Below are 21,512 nucleotides of genomic sequence, written 5' to 3'. Positions count from 1 at the left end.
GCCCAGGGTCACACAGCTAATAAGTATCAAGTGTTTGGTCTGAGGCTGGATTTGAACTCAGGTCCTCCTGACTTCAGGGCCAGTGCTCTATCCATGCCACCTAGCTGCCCCGGTGTCTCACTTTTAACGTATGGTAATGGCACTGCCCCTTGGTTTTGACCAGTGTTGCTGCCCGGACTGACGGTCACCCCTGCTGTATTCTGCAGTGTGCTGTGCAACACGCAGAGTGCAGTGAAGTTTGATGACACAATCTGTTAAAAGCTCTCAGAACTGAAATATAATTTCTTCTCCTCAAGGGTCATTTTTACTTTTAGCTCTGCAATTTCAAACACTGGATGTAATAGTATTCAGTGACTGACAAATCCCACGACTACCAAGATATTATGCTTCCGGAGACTGACAGATCTCCAGAGGAGCCAAAAACTGCACCTGTTAGTAATTACAAACTCAGGACTGTTTGAGCATGTCATGCCCTTTCCTTCTGACAAAGTTACTCTGCGATTTTAAAGAGATGAATTTTAATTATGCTACATTAAGTGCCAAATCGCTCATCTGCTTTTTCTTTCAATTTGCTGTAGTTGTGGCTAGCGCACCTGACAGAGCACACCGGCTGTGGTTAACCTGAGAGAGAACTGCCTTCTCATCAGATTTCCCTGAAAGCAACTACTTGCAGATCAAGAGTCAAGAGAGTCTGACTTTGCAGAGCTGATACCAAAGTCTCCTAAGTTTCAGTGATGATTGCAGTGAGCCAAAAAAACCTTCAGAAGGTCTGACTGATCCTTTAAACATTTTGGGGCACAAATAAATAGCCTGAGAAGTGCTTCATGATTGATCCAGCTGGTAAGCATTACAAAGAGATTGCTTACAAATTGTAGTAAAAAACAAAAATCCACTGATGCCCACTCCCCAATGTGAAAAACAGAAAAATTTTAAAGTTGCATAGACTCTTGACAGGCAAGAGGAAATACCTGTAAGAAGTTAATCACTTAAAAAAACACAAATAATGGCGACACAATTCAGAATAAAAAGGTTATGTGTCAGGCGTGGGGAATCTGAGGTCTCGAGGCCTCATGTGGCCCTCTAGGTCCTCAAGTGCAGCCCTTAGACTGAATCCAAACTTCACAAAACAAATGCCCTTAATAAAAAGATTTGTTCCCTAAAACTTGGACTTGGTCAAAAGGCTGCACCCAAGGACGTAGATGGCTAAGTGTGGCTTTGAGGCCGCAGGTTCCCTACCCCTGTTCTAGAAGGTAAGAACCTGAGCTACATAATGACAAAATAATTTAGTTTGACAAAGTGTTTTTATTCACAAAATATCCCTTCACCTCAATTCACTATCCAAAATATTGGTAAGAGTGAGTCAACGTTTCATGATACAGTTTACAAAATGAATATACACCCTGGCTGTCATTATCTGACTCTCAGACTGCCCCAAACTCTGCTTCTTTCACCTCCACCTCGCACTGTTCAGTCGTTTTTTCAGTTGTGTCCAACTCTGACCCCATTTGGGGTTTTCTTGGCAAGGATACTGGCCTGGTTTGCCATTTCCTTCTCCAGTTCATTTTGCAGATGAGGAAACTGAGGCAAACAGGGCTAAGTGACTTGCTCAGTGTCACACAGCAAGTGTCTGAGGCCAGATTTGGACTCAGTAAGGAGTCTGTCTGATTTCAAGCCCAGTATTCTATCCACCGTGCCTTCCACAGGTCGTCCTTAAATCTCCTGTTGGTTCAGGACCTACATATAACTTTTGGAATGAAGGGGACTACACATAAAAGAAGAGTCCTGTCACTATTTATTAAAACTTCTTTGCCCTTTATAACAACATTATTCTTTTTCTTTGGTTTGTAGGTGTCATTCTTTGTCCCTAAAATTCAGTATCAGTAAGGTAAGATTCGCCCAAATTTGTCTTAGGTGCTGAGGACCTCACGCTTTGCAGGCAGCTGGCAGGTATCATCATCATATCCTATCGTGTTCCTTGGCACAGTGCCTCACTTTACCAAACAAGCAATTTGGATAATGAACGTTTAAAAACTCAAAACACATTTCTGGAGTAATAATAGAAAGACCAGCACGTCAGTGTGCTCTGTAAAGCCCATATTACCACAGAATGCTCAAGCTATTACTTTTATTCCTCCTCCCAATGAACCTTGGAAGTAGCAGGGACGCTATCTTTGATTACTGATGGAACCATGACTAGAATCTCCATCTCTAATCAAGTACAGAAGGCTGCCCTTGGAGGACAATGAAGTGCCTTGGGGGATAGATGAGACTATGAGGTGAACTGATGATGCTAGACAAATGAAATGTTCATTAAAAGAGAATATCTATTTGGAGTAGAATTTAAAAGAAAAGCTTTCAGGAAATGACAACATAGCTCAGTGTTATATAAAATGCAGGTTAGGTTCATCATTTTCATTTTTGAAATTTCAAAGGAAATTTTGCAGACTATTAAGAGGAAAGGCATAAAGTGACTATCAGTGTAACAACTGTGGATGATTTTTTGCCTCTAAGATTAAACACACTCAACAGTCATCAATGAGATCCATCAACCTCTCCACACAAACCAAGTGGAATAGACCATGGTAACATGACATTAAGAGGGCAATTTCCTTAAATAATGTGAATGAAACTTCAGTGCTTCTTGGAGGGGCATCCATTTGCTCTTCCATCCATATATTAATGAATGCAGGATATGTATGTTGTTACCAAAATAGCAAAAAGGCCGACAGCTGACAGATTTATGGACAGCTATCCTCAGTTACGTACTAGTGAATATTTTGTTATTCCCCTTCTCCTGAAGGACAGGAATAGTGTCTCCTCCTATTTCCTTTCCATCTCTTTTGCCAGCCAGAAGACCAGCAAATGTGGGAATAGGAATAAGAAAAGCAAGAACATAGATGTGACTGATGCCCTGGGCAGCAAAACCCATTACAACAACTCTGGAAAACCATGGAAGGGTGCCAGTCTTGGCAAAGAAAACAAACAACTTGTCCACCATACTGGCCTACAATGTCATGTGAGGAAACTGCCAAATAAATGTTGAGCAACTAGTCACAAAGCTAATGAATAGTCACAAAGTCACAAAGAAAATGAATAGGAGGAACCTCAGTTCTAGCTGATTATTCTGCCCATCTAGGTCATTGAATGTGGGAATATATTCAATGTATTATATATACACACACACTCACATCTATACACACATACATGTCATAGCAAACATCTGTCAACAGTCAGGAAATTTAGTTAATGTTTGTGCTAAAACTTGTTCTCAATTTAATGATGGGTTATCATTAAGGAGCAATTATCTTCTTTAGAATTTTTTTAAAAATGCTTGAATTTATTTCAAATAAATGAAAAAAAAAACCCTAAATTCATAATCTTTACTTCAAAGCTTTCTGATATGGTGCTAAAGATGAGCACATGCACAAGTTCTGGTCAAGTTTTAACTAGAGTTCTTTAATATACCAAACTGTTCATCTCTGAATATACAATATTAATAGATACATATATAGCATTGGTCTAGGACTAGTTCATTGGTTCAGAAGTTAAACATGAACTAATGAGTCCTGTTTCTGATCCCCATGCCCAGCTGACATTGTTGGAGAGACTGAGAAGATAAGTAATTAAATATGGAGTGCTTAGGTGGGAATAGGGGAGCCACTGCTTCCCAAACAGTGTCAGAGAACTTCTGAATAGTTCTGGAAGGGAAGGGAAAGGGCTCATCCCCAATTTTAGACCCAATAACAGAATACACACATACACACACACACACACGTATATATATATACATATATATATATATATATATATATATATATATACATATATATATGTATATATATATGTATATATATATATATATGTATATATACATATATATATATATATATATATATGTATATATATACACACACACACACATACATACACTCATTCACTTTTCCCATGTCTAGTCTCACACAAATATGTATCCATAATCCATCATATCCACTTTTGCAGATATGGTTACATCCACTCAAACATAACACGTAGATACACTTAGAATATCCATAGTTGAGTAAACTGTTGGTATATTATGTGGGTTATTAGTAAAAAGGACATATGAATGAACTGGTAGCAGAAAAGTAGAAGATGGTTCTGGCAGAGAGAGACCAGGTACACAGCTAGAGAAAAGAAATGGTAGATGCTGGCAAGAGAGCAGAGACAGAGTTAAAGAAGTAACTAACAGAGGCCTTAAAAAAAAAAAGACTACAAGGGGTTTGTTATGCAAAGTCTCAGAAAGATCAGTTTAACTCTTTAATTTTCAGTACTGACCAAATTAAAGCATTACAGCACCTTGTTACAAATTATTGGCTAAAATAAAGGAAAACACACCCACACCCACCCCTAGCTGGATAGTGTTAGATCCTTTAAAATCTATGGATTTGCCATAAGCATACACAGCATGAGTATAAATAAGTTGTTTTAGTGAATGAAAAAGCCAATATAAAATCCAAAACAAAGGAAATGTGAACCAATTAAAGAATTAAAAAGGATAAAGCCTTTAATAGATGACAAGACTTGTAAATGAAATGCAGCCATGAATTGAGCTAAGTACAAAAATTCATCATTACTACTTTTACATTTAGTTCAGAAGACCTGTTAAAACACACACACACACACACACACACACACACACACACACACACACACACACACACACACACACCCTCTACACCTGTAACTTTCAGATCAATGCCACTTGTTGCTGATCTTTGCTCTAGCTTCAGAGTTTTAAACACCCTTTGGCACTAATAGTACATCTTGTAAACAGCAACCCCCTCCATCTCAAGCACAACTGAGGTCAAGACACAATATTACATGAAGAAAAAGAACATCTCTTGTTCCAATAGGTGAAGCAGGCACTCACTAAATATTTGCTGAACTGAATTTATTAAATTAAATTGAACTGATGTTTACCATACTAGTTCCTGGGCTTTTCTAATAAAGGTTAAAAATAATCAAGAGTGGGCTACAAAACCAAAGAGGAGAAGTGAGTAATAAAACAGGATGGGAGAACAATATTAGAACTGCTTGCCTGATAGATTCCTTGATCCAAACTTCCAAACAGCAGGAACCTGATGTGCCAGCTCCTTTATTCTGCAGCTAAGCAGGCTTGTTTCATTGTCTTGCTAAGTTCTAGTCTTTCATAGTACGTAGTGTCCTTATTACCATAAACAGATGTTGTATGCAGATCGAAGGAAACACACGGAGCACCAAAAATGGAATCTAATGCCCATCACAAGGACTTAATTATGTTTAAAAACAAATGTACCTTAGACCTGTCTAAACGAAGCTTAACAAAACTTGTATTTTTATCTTCACAGGCATAAATGCAGCCCCAGAATAGTGCTAGCATGGCAATCCGTCGAGTTCCTACTAAAGAGGCTTAACAAATGTTTTTTGTTTCTAGTTTTTCTTTAAGTGAATGTTTAGTAATATGTAGCACGTTCATTACAGACAGGTCTTTTCAAACTCTTTGGGCTGGATTCATATCCAATTTTGTGTCTTTCAGAATCAAACACTATGGCATTTGGCATTAACACTGGCATATTAACGTTAAGAATCACAGTTCAATTTTGACACCAGAATTTAGGCAAGCAAATATCTTTACTTTACACGAGGAAAGTGGGGCAGGTCAAATGCCTTCTTGAAGGTGACCTCGAAATTTCTGAACACAAATGCTTGCCATATTGGTACTAGGCTCCATTCTGTAAACACAGGACAGCACAGCCAAGTTATGGCCTGGGAAGGGTTCAGGAAACTCACTTCTTGTTGAATCGTTTCAGTCATGCCCAACTCTCTGCAACCCCATTTGGGGTGTTCTTGGCAAATATACTGGAGAGGTTTGTTACTTGCTCCTCTAGCTCACTTTACAGATAAGCAACTGAGGCAAACAGGGTTAAGTGACTTGCCCAGGGTCACACAGCTAGGAAGTGTCTGAGGTCACATTTGAACTCAGGTCTTCCTGACTCCAGGGCCTGAGCTCTATCCATTGCACCACCCAGCTGCCCAGAAACTCACATGGGTTTTTACATGAAAAAGGGACATTCTACTCTGTACATAGAATTTTGCACCTGACAAAAAAGTGGAGTGTCTATTTGTCTATACACCAAAAGAGGAAAAGCCAAGAGAAGCGGCGTCCTGCCTCATCCTCTATTATTTAAGGCCCCAGGGCCTTGGCCCCTTCTTCCTCTCCTCCACTTCCCATGTCCAAACTCTCTTCCTGGCTCAGCTCAGGCTCTCCTTCCATCCGTGTCTGACCCTACTAGTGTGCTTTTCCTACTTGGGTTTTCTTGAGCTCTGTGTCCCAGTATGGTATGTCCCCTGAGGGCAGGAGCTGTTCTTCCTTTCAGTATCCCCTGTGCCCAGAGCACTACTTTACACAAAGAAGGCCCTTCCAAAATGTTTGAGTAAGACACTTTTTAGAAGGAAGATGAGACCTGTGCTGAAAAAGATTTAAAGAATACTGGTGGGCAGCTAGGTGGCACAGTGGATAGAACACCGGCCCTGGATTCAGGAGGACCTGAGTTCAAATCCGGCTTCAGACACATAACACTTACTAGCTGTGTGACCCTGGGCAAGTCACTTAACCCCATTACCTAGCCAAAACCAAAAACAAAAAAAAGAATACTGGCTTCTGTAAAATCTCCTATTCCACCTCCAAATAATAAACCAAATGATTTATCAAACCAAAAATGATATTCTTTTGATTTTCAGAAGGAAACTCAATTTATGAAATGATCAAAATAGAGGCAAATACTATTTTTAATTGCCTAACAAGAGACAAGAGACATAGATACACCATAAAACAAACAGAATAGTATTTACCACAATCAAATGATACTTTGTGATAAGATTTTGGTTTTAATATAATCATTATTGAATCTGATGTAACTTTATGTAAAGTTAAAAATCTAACTGGTGGCCCAATGGGCTTTGTTTGTTGTGTACTTCACCAAAATTCCTGAGCAGAGTTGATACTCCCTGGTCAAAAGGCCTTCTGATGCATTATTGATCTACCTGCTTAAAACACACTGAATACAAATGTCCTGATCCCAAGGGATTGACCTCATCTTGTAGGTTCTGATCAGGGCCAGCCAGCACGAAGCAAGCTTGTTAACTGTTGTCCTGCAGATGCCACCTCAGCCTTCACATAAGGGACCTCACCTTTACCAAACTGATTCAGTACAAGACCCTTCCACAAAGGCTAATAGTGGACCTAATACAACTGTGCTTATAATTGGATTGTTTCAGGGCTGCTGCAAATAGGATACTCAGTGAATGTGTCCTCATCATTTTACATCTGGATGGATGGATGAGACGGTAAGAACAAGTCAAACTATTACTGGAGAAGAAGAGGTGCTGCCATCTGACCTGCTCCGGTTTCACTGAGGCTCCCAGCCACATGTCAGTATCACCTCAGCTAATTAACCACTTGACTGTTCTGATGATTATGTCAGGCGGGTCTGAGAGGTTCGCTGTTGCTGGTGATAGAGTGGGACTAGGACCACTGGCTGCTGTGAAAAGGGTAATCCTGCCTGAGACCAATGGTATAAAATTAGGTCCTTCACATCGTTGGAATTCAATAAATACATATCTTGAACACTTTAATAAAAATACAAATGGATACTCTGCTAAAGAGATCAGAACTACTCCTTTTCTACTTCTGAGTTGGGGGACGGATGTTTTACCCAGCAGCTGCAAGTATCAGTCAGCATAGACATCAGGAATACTAACATTCCCCTCTATAGGAGGATTCCCTGCTAGGTATTTGGATCTATGCTGGGGGATGCAAGCTTGAAAGAAAGTGGGATGGTAGCCGGGCTCTCACCAACCACATGACCACCCTCCCAAGGCCAGGAGAGTCTATCCCAGACGAACTTCAGTCCTTCTTGTCCTCTTTCTGGGGCTGACTCCCGGACACCCCTAGGCTGTTCCACACTTCGGTGTACATCAAGGTCCCAACAAAGACAAACATGGTGCCCAACCAATGCCACAGGGTGAAAGGATTCTGGAAGTAGAGGATGGAGAAGATGAGGCTGACAAACTTGCGTAGTGTCACAACGAGTGTGACAGTGAGGGAGGTGCACTCTGTGGTGAGGATGAACACGCCCCGGATGCACACATACCTGAAGAGCAGAAGTTAAGGGAGTTTTTCAAAGTCTGTGATTCAGAAGTCATGGGAGTTAAGCTGCAGTCAGTACACTTCTTTGTTTTAAGGTGGCAGGAAGTCAATGGACATAAAGATCAGTAGCAAAGGGCATTTTCAGCAGATTATCCTGCAGAATTTCTGCCGCTCCAACAATAAGTCCTAATTCAATTGTACCTAAATCTTTCTGCTATTAACTCTGAACCTTCCACATGGTTTTCACAATTTAACCCAATCCTAAGAGGTTCTTCAGTCTCATCCTGGGATTCCTCTTGAGGGTTTATGACATCACCATTTAATTTCATGACACAACTCAATACGCCATTACTACAAAGGAATGAACCTGGTTTCCACAAAGCAAAAAAGAAAATCAGCCTCACTACCTTGCCGCAATACAAACTTTAAAAATAGCTTAAAATTTATTCAAATAATTTTGAAATTATTTTTCAGAGTTTCAAGGCACCCCTTAAGATGCTAGGATGTGTAACCCAGGATTGCAAACTGCCAAATCATCTTAGTATATAAATCCTTAAATCACTCACTGCATCTTCTATATATACAGCTATTTCCCTTAAACATGTTTCTTTTCTTATCAGTTGTCACACCACCTATTTGCTCACACTGTCTCCACAATTAGCATCTTTGTTCTATCACCTTTTGACAAACATTGCAATATCATCTTTCATCAAGGACCATTTTCCTCCTTGTTCCCTGTAGAAAAGGTATCAAGATAAGAAATCGAAGCTGTGTCGGGCATTCTGAGAATAAAAGGATGTGGGCACTTCCCCCCAGCCAGACTAAGGCAGGGGGGGCAGCAGCACAGTAGAGGCTAAAGGATACTGAGTGAAGACGTTCATGAGGAGGTAGAACCACATGATGGGCAGTGCCACCCCGACAACCGGAACCTGATACAGTTCTGTAAGGATTACAAGAGAACAAAGACATTCGTGAACTTTCATTGCTTTTGACCAAAAGAATACAGGCTGAATGAAGGTCGACATGGTCTTTCTCCCTATGGTGTCTCATCAGAGGTTGTGACTCAAGGAGGCTCAGTGGTAACAACTTTGCTCTCCTACTCCACAAACTGCTTCAATCCATGGCACCCCAAGAAAAGTGTCAAATTCCTTCCTCCAATCAAACCAGAAATAATATTATTTCAATAAATTCTTATTTTTACCTGTAAAGAGCCTAGGTACTGGGCTCCCTACTTTACAAATGAAAACAAGGACACACTGAGAACATAAATGATAAAGTCAATCGGGATCATGACATTAATGGGAAAGCCTCTCAGAGTCTTGAATTCTTATTTGTGCTCAGCTCCCTCCTGCTGTTTATCTTATAAACCAGAACCTGTGTCAGGAGGTTTGGCTGCAGGGCTAATAATGGAAGACGGATGCAGGTGTCGTGAGGCTGGAAATGAGAGTGACTAATTGCAGTTCTGCATGGCAGAGTGTGACACTGGGGTGCCTGCAAACTGGCGTGTACACGCCCAGTGAGGGAACAGGGAGGAGATAGTGGTTGCAGAGAGGGAGGATTTCAGATGGACAGATGAAGGCAAAGAGCAACAGTAGCAGAGTAGGAGGATGGCAGAAGTGGGAAGGGCGAGGCTCCTAGGACCAGCTGGTGTCTCCCTTCCTGTGTGGTCATCTAGGACCATGAGGAGCACACGCATGGCATGCAGCCTCCTCCTCAATCCTCTCCCTCTCTTCTCCACCATCACACGTGATAGATACCAGTAGCAGAGAAGAGTGAAGAAACCTGGGGGATTAGCTCCAGTCTAGTAGAGCACTGGAGAATCATGGAAAGCTGAGCTGGCCATCACATTTTAGATTCAGAAGGCGGGTACCCAGGGAGGTAATGAGAGGAACGCACTTTCCCTTCCCCCTGCTGCTCTGGATGGTCTGGTGGGGATGATGGCGAGCACAGGCAGCAGCTTCAGTGCCCTAGTCAACAAAATTGCCTATAGCATTTGACACTCACTGTTCCACTAATTCTGGCTGTCCTGGAAGAGCTGGTGATTACATCTACGTTCATTTTTTCAAGAGAATCAGAAAGAGACTTTTAGTCTTCTGGAATCAGTTCCATATATTTTCATTGGATTAGTATAGGAAAGCCAAAATGATTGGGAAGCAGCTGAGAAGGGCTTCACTTAAGTGCCAAGTACTTCTGATGGGGAAGAAAGCCTTATTGCTAGAAAGGTTCCTGAGCATTAAGAAATTTGTTCACTATCTAGTCACCCATACAAGACAAAAGATGCTGCGACTTCCATGCTAAGTATGAGGAAACTCACAAGACCTTTGCTTGATCATACAAAGGAATTCTGCCAGATAAAAGCCATGATAGGTTGTGGGGAGAGCTTATGGATAGACAGAAGAAAATGAGGAAATAGCTACTTGTCAGTCATACGTCCAGATACTCAATTCCCCAGGGTACAGCTGTAATCGGACCCACCTTGGTCAATGTTTATAATGTAGGGCCTAGGTCACCCAGTGTAGCTGCAGGCAGTGTTCTCTCAGCCTCAATATGCCACCTCTAGTCACTGAAGAAGATGCTTAAAAAGGGAATAACTGAAATTTCATGGGCATATTTCAAGACATCAAGAAAAACATGAGAGACTCTACATGTGGTTGTAAGACAGCTTTAGTACTGTGAGGCAGTTTTGGTGATGAAGGTATATTCAGAGTATAGCTTGGATGTGTAAGTGGGTAGTGGCTACAGGGAATGTGGGGGGGGGGTGCTTGACAGGACAGCAGGCGATCACAGAACACCTCTCCCCAGACGGCCCTCATGGGGTGGGGGTGGAGGTGTGTCTGCAGTGGGCAGGAGCAGGGTTTGAGGCTTATTACATACAGCATGCATACCGAATGACCCACATTCGGTCTCTGCTCTCCAGGCTCCCCCCAGTGCCCTAGAGACATCTCTGGACCAGGCCCATCTACTGCTACCTCCTGCCTCTTGACATGACTCAGTTGCTCCTGCCTTCTATAAGGCAGGCCTTTGGTGACCTCACAAGGACACAACATCCTACCTGCAATGAGGTTGGATTCATCATCTGCTTCCTTCAGCCCGGTATTCTGCCTAGTCATTCCTCAATGGTTAGCATACTGCTTTCCCTCATCCTCTCTTCGAAGCAATAATTCTGAACCCCAGGAAGCTGAAATCCAGACCCTCCTCCCCATTCTCAGCTGCCTGCTCATCATTCCCATTCCTCTCAATCCACCTCCCTCCAGGATTTCACCACAGATCTCAATTAGCAAACGTGCTTCCATCTCAAACCTTTTCCTTTTATCTTCTGGTCCTCACGGGGACGTGGCTCCCTTACAGCCACATACTCTCTAGTCACCTAGTCGGTCCTAGCTCACTGTCACTCAGACCCTCTGTCCGGTATATCCTGGTGACAGAGCTGTAATATATCTTATTCCCCCCACTGCCATTTCTATCTCTACCACATTCAGCAATTTCCCTTGCTCTGAGGGTCACACTATTCAAATTTATCAGCCAGGCCAGATCCTGGCGGCCAAGATGGATTACACCCCAGGACATTCCTTTCTTTCCTCAGTGAGTTCAGTGCCTGGTTCCCAGTCTCTCTCCTTCCCCAACTCCTGCCCTCATATCAGGGAACTTCAATATAGATATTGATACTTCCTCAAATAACCTAGCTTTCCAGTTCCTAAGTTTCCAGTTCGATTTCCACGAGACTCCAGTCTTCCATCTACCTCCATACCGAAGGAGTCATACCTGCCATCACCCTCAAGTATCCCATTTCCTTTCTTATGAATGCCAATTTCTTAATCTAATAGTAAATTTCTATCAGTCCATCTTTTCTTCTGCTTTACAATACTTAACCCATTTTTCCTCTTCACCAAGACATCCAATCTCACCACCCCCAACTTCCTTTCCAAACCATTCTGAACTCCATCTCTTCCCCTCAATCCCTTGAGGAACCAGTTCAACTCACACTACACTTTATGCCTAAATTCCTTGCCCTCCTTGCCCTATAAGTGATCATGCCTTGGGACTGCACCAGGCAACCTAAGCTCCTGAGATACTGTTTTGTACATGATCCTCATGTACATGATTCTAAAGCCCTCATCATACACCTTACCCTGGGCTGCAGTGTTAAAAACACACTGACACTTGGATCAGGACACTATTACTAATTTGTTTTATAAAGGATAAACATCACATATAAGGGATGTAGAATTTATACTTCTGGTCATTATAATTTAATATTTTGCTTCATCATCTCTAAAATATCCATCATTATTAACAAGAAACGAGTAAAGACATTGAAGTGTGTGCACATTTGCTTGCAACATTAAAAAAATGAGTTAGGAGCAGAACCTAGACGCTGCCTCAAAAAATGCCAGTTATTTCTTTATTGTGTTAAAAGTATTCCAATTCCAAACTCACCAGATTTATTAAAAAGAAGTGCATGATCATAGATATCAGAAGCCAGGAAGATGAAACCAGGGAGTGGTAGGGCATGCTATGGGAAGAAACAGAGATAGAGGGGAATTAAAATACAATGCAATAAGACAACAATTACCAAAATGTTTCTATGGATTCCTAAAATATTTTGTGAGGTGTTGTTTATGCAAGTCTAGATGTAACAGAATTTCAGTAAGGAAAGCAATGACTAAGTTATTGTATGCCTGATGTATACATGATACTCCTAGACACTTTACATCATCTAAATGACATGGTCCTTGATCATAAAACGAAATAGGCATCACAGACAAGAAAGACATCATTAAAATGGGAAAAGGAGTTTGCAGGGTTAAGGACTGGACTTGTGATGTTATTGGTACAAGGAACTCTGGCATGAGGAAAGTCCCTCTAGCAATATAGGGTGGCACCTTCATGCAACTTACAGCCCTAGAGTCCTCTACAGCATGGAAAGGTTGAGTTGCTGAGTTCCACAGCCAGTATGTGTCAGAGGTGGGACTTGAACTCAGGTTTTCTTAGCTTTGAGGAGAGCTCTGCTGCCTCTAATAACAACTCATTTACATACAAATAAGTATACACATGTATAAATATATATAAACACATGTACATATATAGAGGTGTATATGTATACGCATATAATTATGCACATCACCTGTGATAACTGTATTGGTTTGTGTAAATGCTTAATAAATGTTCATTGACTGGCTGACTGACTGTGGTCAGCAGGGATTCTAATGAACACCAATATGATGCCCAAGCAGTTTAAGCAGACTTCCTTACCCTGGTGACACAGATTTTACATTGATAGTAACAGATTTCATTCTGTGAGGTCCTCTTATATTTTATTGACTGGACAAACTGATCTGATCCATCAACTATAGGCAAAGGAAGTTCTAATTTCATTTGAGGTGTAAATGTATCCTCTCGTGAGGGGCACTACTCAGTCACTTAAGTCTCTCCCAATAAGTCCAGCAGTTACTTACATTATAAAACAAAGCCTCCTTGGAATGTTTCCCAAATTGCTTATAGAGTGTCTCTTGGAAGATGCCCATTCTTGCTGACATCAGAAGGGCAAAGGTCAGGGCAGCGATCCCTAGAAAACAAACAGAGTGCTAACAACACAGAGCTTTTGGTTTTTCTTCTTTTAGTTTCCAGAATCATGAGAAGTAGACATTCAGCCTTATCCTAATAAAAGAATGAATATAATAGACCCTTAAAACTATCTATAGAATAAACAATCTATAATTTCTTAGTTAAAAATTACAGCAAATTTATGTTAGGTGTTAAAATATATCATGTTTCAAATAGGAGAACAGTCTAAACAGGGGGTAGGGAGTCAGGCATGCCTCCACTCGAATCCCACTTGTAACATTTCCTTAGTCATCTCACAAAGTCACTGCAATTGTCTGTGCCAATTCAATTCTGCCTCCCAGCCCTGACTTGAAACCAGGAAACACATTTACTTCCTAAGGACACTATGAAGAGCAACTAGTTTAAGATTTCTAAGTTCATTTGAAAGAGGAAAGTACCACCTAGATGATGTATTTTCTGATTAATTTAAAATTCCGTCCTGTAAGGAAATGGATTCAGAGGTAAGAATGTCTTTTTTTTAAGGTGAATTTTCAAAGCACAATGCAGGTAGATTTATTTTCTTCCAATCCTATCTGTATGCCTCACCTTCAGTCTGGCCAGCCCCAATACAATGCTGCTTCCTCTGATATCCACTTCAAAAGCGGTAGCTGAGTTTCAGTCCCTTCCTCATAAAATGAGGGACTAAAGGACAAAGGTGATGTCTTAATTCTTCAGTTATCTGTACAGGATGATCCACTGGTGCCCAGACTGCCATGGAAGTTCATAATGCCCTTATATCTAGAGCTATATGATTCCATGGGCCCAGAATCAGAGAATTCTTGATTATTTCATCTGCGAGCTTATTTAGAACTTTATTAAAATATTTTTCTTCTCTTCAGTGGCTTTATATACTAACAATAACTACATAACTGTCCTTGTCCTATATCTGATAGGAAGTACCTGCTCCTGAGAAAAAGAAACTGAACATTTCTAAAACTCTACCACTTCAGCTACAAACATACCTAACTATAGTGCTTTTTTATGTTAATATAGCATCCTCTTTTAAAAATGTTTTATTAGAAATGAGAAAATGCAATCAAATTTGCTTATTGAAATTATTTCAATGCAGATGGTATCATAATACTTTTCCAAATAATCCAAGTCCCCTTTAGGAATCTTTGTCCTTTCATTCTCATTCAATTTTCCTCACACAACTCTGGTTAGTATGTATGCCACTCTTTTGGCTTTGCTTTTTTGTTTTTGCTTTGCATTATTTCATAAAAGTCTTTCCCAGTTCCTTTGTATTTCTCATATTCTACCATATTAATGGTACCACAACGTAACTTTGACCTTGTTGTTGGACAACATTGTAGCTTCTAGCTACAATCTGAAATTACATAAAATGCTGATACAGTCTCCTCTTTAGACCAAAAAAAAAATAAAAGAGGTGGGGGAAAATGTTGGATTTCTCCTACAGGCTTTAACTCCTTAAGACTATGGCCCACATATTTACTCAATCTTTTTCAATGGATAGTGACCAATTAGACTCTACATCTTCATTTTGTAAAATTACCATTAGAAAAGCATGTTAAAATTATAAATGGGAGAAACTGAATAAACCTGTTGCAGAGCCTTATCAGATGCAAAATCACTGCTTCAAGCTGAAGATTTATTCTTACTTGAGAAATGCTGAGTGTGCTTAATTGCTAAATGTGGAAACTGGGAAATGATAGATAATAACAATAACGCTCAGCACTAAACACAGCATCTTTCGTCTGAATGACACAGAAGCCTGTCTGGAAACATTACCTCATTTATCTTTCTAAGAACTCAGAGAAGTGGGAAGATAAAGTCCCACTCTTATAAGCAGACAAGGGAATGCCCAATAGTTTTACTCCCTGCACTCAGCTAAACAGAAGGGGAAAATGGGATTCAAGAAATGTGATGGACTAACTGGCTTAATAACCATTTAACTGCTCTGTACATTGGCATGGAGTACAACTGCTCAGTGCTCTAAATTCTCCTTCTACACGTCCACAAGGTTTCTCTCTTATAATCCATTCTAGCATTTCCGTAAGAATGGCCTACAAAACGTTCATTTTTTCCTCTCCTCATTTTCAGCTCTTTTCTCCTCATCCTCTTCACTCCTCTCCTCTTTCTGAAGTGAAGTCTATTCCTTCCAATTGGTGTTGCTTCCAAAGACAGGTTGATGAAGATGATCTACTCCAAGAAAGTTATCTCCAATCACACATCACAGACTTGATACTGAAAAATGTCACTGAAAAGTAGAATTCTTCCCATCTCCCCCTCTGATCTGCCTCCCATACTATAGTAGCAACCAAGAGCAACTTGAACAAAGCAACATGAAATCCGTATTGTGAATCAGGTTAGGACTTGCTCACTTTGGGTGACTGAGATGGTGAGGGACCTATAGCTATCTCATAAAAGGACCACTTCAAAGAACCAGATATTGCTTAACTGGAGGAAAAGAAAACTTGGGAGGAGGGTGAATCTGGAGAGCATGGATGAAGGCTTAAAGTCCTTATTTTGCTTGATCTAAGAGAAAAGAATGAGAACTCTATGAACTCTATGAGTGTTTGTAGAGTGTTTGTAAAGCACTTTGTAAAGTGCTTAGTACAGTGCACCCCAGCACATGCTGGGCCCCCCATAAATGCTTGCTGCTGCTGCTTCTATAGTGAAACTTTTCCTTCTTTCTTGGATTTATTCTTGTTTCCTAGACGTTGATGATCAGAAATATGTTGTGCTACTCCCAGGTGCTTCCCCCTCTTTCCTGGAATAATTTGTTTAGCAAAAGCTATCTGTCTAGAGACTTATTCCCAAGGAGAAAATGACAGCAAACAGAACTGCACAGGTAAAATTGGTTTTGCTACAATTAGCAGTACTAACCTAGTAACCACCATGCAAATGCCTGGAATCCTTCATTCTCACTCAAGCTGGACTGGGATGCCTGGGAGGCAAAAAAAAAAAAAGGCAGGGATTAAAAAAACTGTTTTCAGATGTAAAAGAAATATTTCTAAGTTAAACACCTTCAGTTCACTCATCTTAGAATGGATGGTGTATCCTTCTGTTAAACAAACACTTGGAAGAATTTTATCACCACATCTCTGGCAGCTATGCCCCAATCCATGATATTTAGAGTAAGGTTTGGGATGATGCTTTCATCCAGGCCTAGGTTTCAGCAGGACACAGAACTCCTAGTATGGAAACTTCATCCACCAATGCATATTAGCAACTTGCCCATACCTAGGAGTCTCAGCTGCCCAGGGCATGGAGAGACTAAGGGACTTGCTCACGGTCACAGAGGTCATACGTATTAGAAGAGGCAGTACTTGAACTCAGGGTTCTTGACCACAAGACTGGACATCTATCCATTACTCCAAGGGGAAAGAGCCTTGTGAACAGATACTTACCACTTGTTTTGCAGACATAAATGTACAGATAAAAATCCCCATAGACACCAGAGCAATGGAGGTATATTTCGATACACTGTATCTGCACAAAGAACAAAAGTACTTTAAGGTTGCACATATTAATTTCCAACAGGTATTTCTAGGCTGACACTGCAAAAGGCACAATTCACAGAACAAACAAAAGTAGAGAATCAGTTGCCAGTGCATTCTACATAAACATACTCAGGAATGAACACACAGATGCATTTCTAAAACACTCATGCCTATTGCAGTGAGGTATCCGGCCTAGTCATTTACTCTGCTCTCAAGCCTCCCAGAGCATCTTGGCAAATCTTAATTTGGGTCTACTGCGCCTCCTGCCTCTAGAAAGCATGGTACTGATGTCAGAAGTAAACGCACTAGATGTGAGGAGAAAAAAGAATATCAGACTTATGTGGCCAGTTTCAACTCTCAGAAAATAATCTGCTTCTTCATCCCAGGAGAAGTAGAGAAGAGACAAACAAAGCCATCTCTGAGCAAGGCTCCTTTAAAATACTGGCCTATCAGGCGAAAAACTGTACCTATTGGACTGAGCAATGAAGATGGTAGAGATAGTTAACAATGACTGAAATCATACTAAGTTCCTAATGTGCTAATTGAGGTAGCAGAAGGGAGCATAAGAAAATAAAGTTGGGAAGAGAAGAAATCCATGCTAGAAGGGACACAATCTTGGAAGCAATGAGGAGTTGTTTTATAAGATATTTCAGAAAGAGGAAGATGCCAAAAGAATTTTTTAATGGGGTGAGCTATTGAGAGATAGCAGTAACTTCTGACACACATGCCAACTTTCTTATCTATAAAAACTACAAGAATGATCTGCCCATGTATCAATACTTCTGATAAAATTGTGATAAGAGGCAGGATTTTGCAAAATTTTCTTGTATCGTATCTTTACAGTCACACAATTCATTAAAAGGCTCAGAGAACATAAGATCCTAAAATGTTTGATATTTTTAGATTCCAAAAAAGCATCTGACTTAGTAGAGCAAAATGCATACTGAAAAATTCTTCTGTAACAAAAAATCTCATCTTTGATAAATTCAGTCAGCCAGAACCCTGTTCAAATGGCCCTCCAATTACTAATGTGAAGAGACAGAAAACTGAGACAAAACACTTAGTGGACAGACCAAGAACCTAGCCCAGTACGGTAACTCTTAAATCCTTAAGTTGCCCAAGAAGTGGGCTGGTTCCTACATGCAAAATAAGCCTGAGTATTATATCAATATCTAAACTGTAACAAGTCAGTCAGAAGGAAATCAACTAGCATGTTATTTATTTGGTGACTAACTAGGTCTTAGAAAAAATGACCTGCAGGGCTAGACCTGTGAGAAAGATTACCCTTTCTATGACAAACACTTATCACCTAAAAAGTCAAAGGTCTTTCAATCTGAACCCACAAATTACTAAAGAAAGATTTCTAGTTTAAGTAGGTAGACATCTGAAGGAAAGTCAACAGAATCAGAAGGATAACACTGGAGAAGATGCTATCCTGAAATACATGATTAAATAAGCATATCTCTAGTACTTTACGATTTGCTATCAAGACCTGGGAAAGACCTTAATTTAGAAAGTCCGTGGTCACCCAGTGCATCCAGGGCCATCACCAGTCATCCTGACTTTTGTTTTGCCACTGGACTCTGACAACTCTGGAGGAGCGAGGCTGATGACTTTGCTCAGCTCTGCTTCACTTAAATCTAATTCACGGGCAAATCAAGCCACCATGTTCATGATGTCATCGGTCCTCTCCAAAAACAAAGCATGAGCAACAACAATTTGCCTTTACTAGGAATTTCATTTTAACCCACATAATTTCTTTGTAGCTCATTATGAACATTACATCTATCTAGACTAGTAAGAATAGTTGGTGAGCACGGGATATAAAATCAATCAAGAGCTCAGGTTCAATAACTGTAAAGACCAGTCACTTTAATACCGAGAAAGAAGCTGCTTGATGGCCACAAATCTTATCTATGACCCTGGTCACCGTCACCTGACCAAAGTGAGATCTCGATCACAAGGGGAACTAAGGGAGGTGTAGATCGCTCAGAACAAATTCAATACAATTACTGGAAAAGTAATTCAAAATGCACATCTTGTTAATTCTGTTCAGTGATATCACCTATAGATATGGAAGGGATGTGCTACTTACCTTTTCTTTAAAATGATAATGCCTAGAATCATATTGGCAATTAAAGAACCCTATAAAAAGAGAACAGTAACAAAGTCAGCACAGTGAAGACAGAAAGCAGCAAAACTCAGTTACAAGTGTAAAGAAAATGGGCTAGAAAGACAAATATTAGGATGAATAGTTAATGAGACTCAACTATTCAAATATGGCAAAAATAGTTTCAGTCATAAAATAAAAAACTATTGGAAATATCAAAACCACTGAAGGTCATGGTACTACTACTAAAGATGCTAGTGAAAAGTACAAGCAATAATCATTTATAAAAGAGGATAAGGAGAACATAAAAAAAGGAAATTCAAAGGCCTCCTCTGAGCAGAGTTCACCTTTCTGTTCTATCAAACTTTTAATAAAAACTAGCAGTACATGCAGAATCTAATAGCATTCAACTATCAATAAAAGAAAGGCATACAAGTCTTTATCTCAAATTTCTCTGATAAAAGTTTGACAGCCAAGACCTATAAACAATTAACAGATATATATATATATATATATATGATGTACATACACACATATATATGTATCAAAAGTTATTCTCCAATAGATAAATGGTCAAAGGATATGAACAAATAGTATATGAAAGAACGCTACAAATCACTAGTAATTAAGAGAAATGAAAATGAAAGCATCCCCAAGGTTTCACCTCACATTCTACAAATTGGCAAAAATGATGAAAGATGGGAATAATCAATGCTGGGGGAGGAGGGCTGCAGGAAGATAACTTCACTAGGACCTTGTTGGAGATGTAAATCAGCACAGCCATATTGGAAAGCAATTTGGAATTATGCAAATAAAATAACTAAAATGTCCATACTCTTTAATCCAGAGATTCTGCTCCTAGGTTTATGCCTCATGGAGGCCACTGATAAGAAGGTCCCCATATACACCAAAATTTTTATAGCAGTGCTTTCTGTGATAACAAAGAATTAGAAACAAAGCAGATGCCAATAAGGAATAGCTAAACAAATTGTGATATATAAATATCACAGAATATTATGTATTATAAGAAATGACAACTATGAATACCAAGAAGCATGGAAAGAGCCATATGAACTGACACAGAGTAAAGTAAGCAAAGCCAGGAAACAATATACACAATGACTACAAAGTAAAAGGAAAGAACCACACATGCACCAAAAAAAAAAAATCAATAGTGACTATTCCAAGATTACAAAGAATGAGCATGGCTCCAGAGAAGAGATATGAGAAGACATACCTACCTCACCCCTTTGCAGAGGTGGGAGGCCATGAATGTGGTACATTACATATATTTTCAGATCTTCGCAATGTATTTATTAGGTTTTTTTCCTCCTCTTGTTTTCTTTAAAAAACATTATTTGTTTATATGAAATGGCTCTCTGGGAGGGAAAGGGGGAGGATGATACTGGGAAAAATTATAGTGCTACAAAAAAAATCAATAAAAATATACTTTAAAAAGAGAAAAAAGACACAAAAGTGTCTTCTCTGGGAAATTATAAGCAATCAAAAAATATTCACTGGAGTGTCTACTATGGGCCTAGCATTTGAAAGGTTATACAAATTACAAATATAGAACAGATAACTGCAAAGTGCCTCTGAAAACAGCATATTCTACCTAAAAAGAATTCCAGGCAACACCAAAGTTTACCTATGCTTCTCAGTCTAGCTAACCACGTACCCTCTGGCAGCCCTCACGAACCACATCAAAACCTTTCATAGCTCTTCTCTGAACCCTATGTTCTTGATACACATTCCACATACAGGAGAGAGAAAAGAAAGGTGGTACTATTATAGAAATAATGCTGCTCTTGTAATAAAATTTGTTTTTAATTACCTCAAATCACAGAAAAAAAACCTTCTGAACTTCATAAAAGAAAAAAAAGTAAATTAGGACTGGAATAACATTAAGTTTTCATATGAAATCAAACAATTATAAGTTAAGATGACCATCAATTTTTCTATCTTCCTAGATATAATTTTATTTTACCTCGATTAAACACTTAAACATTTAACTCAACAAAACACTGAGAGAAAAGAAATGAAGGCCAAGGAAAAAACTTCTTTACTTCTTTTCCTTTGCCTTGCTACTAGAGTAACCAACCACTCATCAATGTACGGTAAAGACCATCTTCTACCTACATCAGGTCCATTTTCACATACTGAGATC

At 39.7% G+C, this 21,512-nt stretch overlaps 1 protein-coding gene across 2 annotated transcripts in view; it reads right to left on the bottom strand.

Moving 5' to 3' along the window:
• Positions 1 to 4,517: 4,517 nt before the first annotated feature.
• Positions 4,518 to 21,512, bottom strand: part of SLC35B4 (solute carrier family 35 member B4) — a 33,278-nt gene continuing 16,283 nt past the window's right edge. For both annotated transcript variants that reach the window (XM_021002346.2, XM_021002347.2), the window contains 7 exons: positions 19,331 to 19,380; positions 17,143 to 17,224; positions 16,619 to 16,679; positions 13,624 to 13,733; positions 12,605 to 12,680; positions 9,032 to 9,107; positions 4,518 to 8,171 (listed from right to left, as the gene is read on the bottom strand). In XM_021002346.2, coding sequence (XP_020858005.1) covers positions 7,925 to 8,171; positions 9,032 to 9,107; positions 12,605 to 12,680; positions 13,624 to 13,733; positions 16,619 to 16,679; positions 17,143 to 17,224; positions 19,331 to 19,380 — 702 coding nt within the window. In that variant the 3' untranslated portion in view covers positions 4,518 to 7,924. The remainder of the gene's footprint in view (positions 8,172 to 9,031; positions 9,108 to 12,604; positions 12,681 to 13,623; positions 13,734 to 16,618; positions 16,680 to 17,142; positions 17,225 to 19,330; positions 19,381 to 21,512) is intronic.

This window comes from Phascolarctos cinereus, unplaced genomic scaffold, assembly GCF_003287225.1.
Source record: "Phascolarctos cinereus isolate Bilbo 61053 unplaced genomic scaffold, phaCin_HiC Scaffold_1;HRSCAF=81, whole genome shotgun sequence".
NCBI lineage: Eukaryota > Metazoa > Chordata > Mammalia > Diprotodontia > Phascolarctidae > Phascolarctos > Phascolarctos cinereus.
Note: the sequence above shows the minus strand (reverse complement) of the source record. Positions and strands in the feature narration are given on the sequence as shown.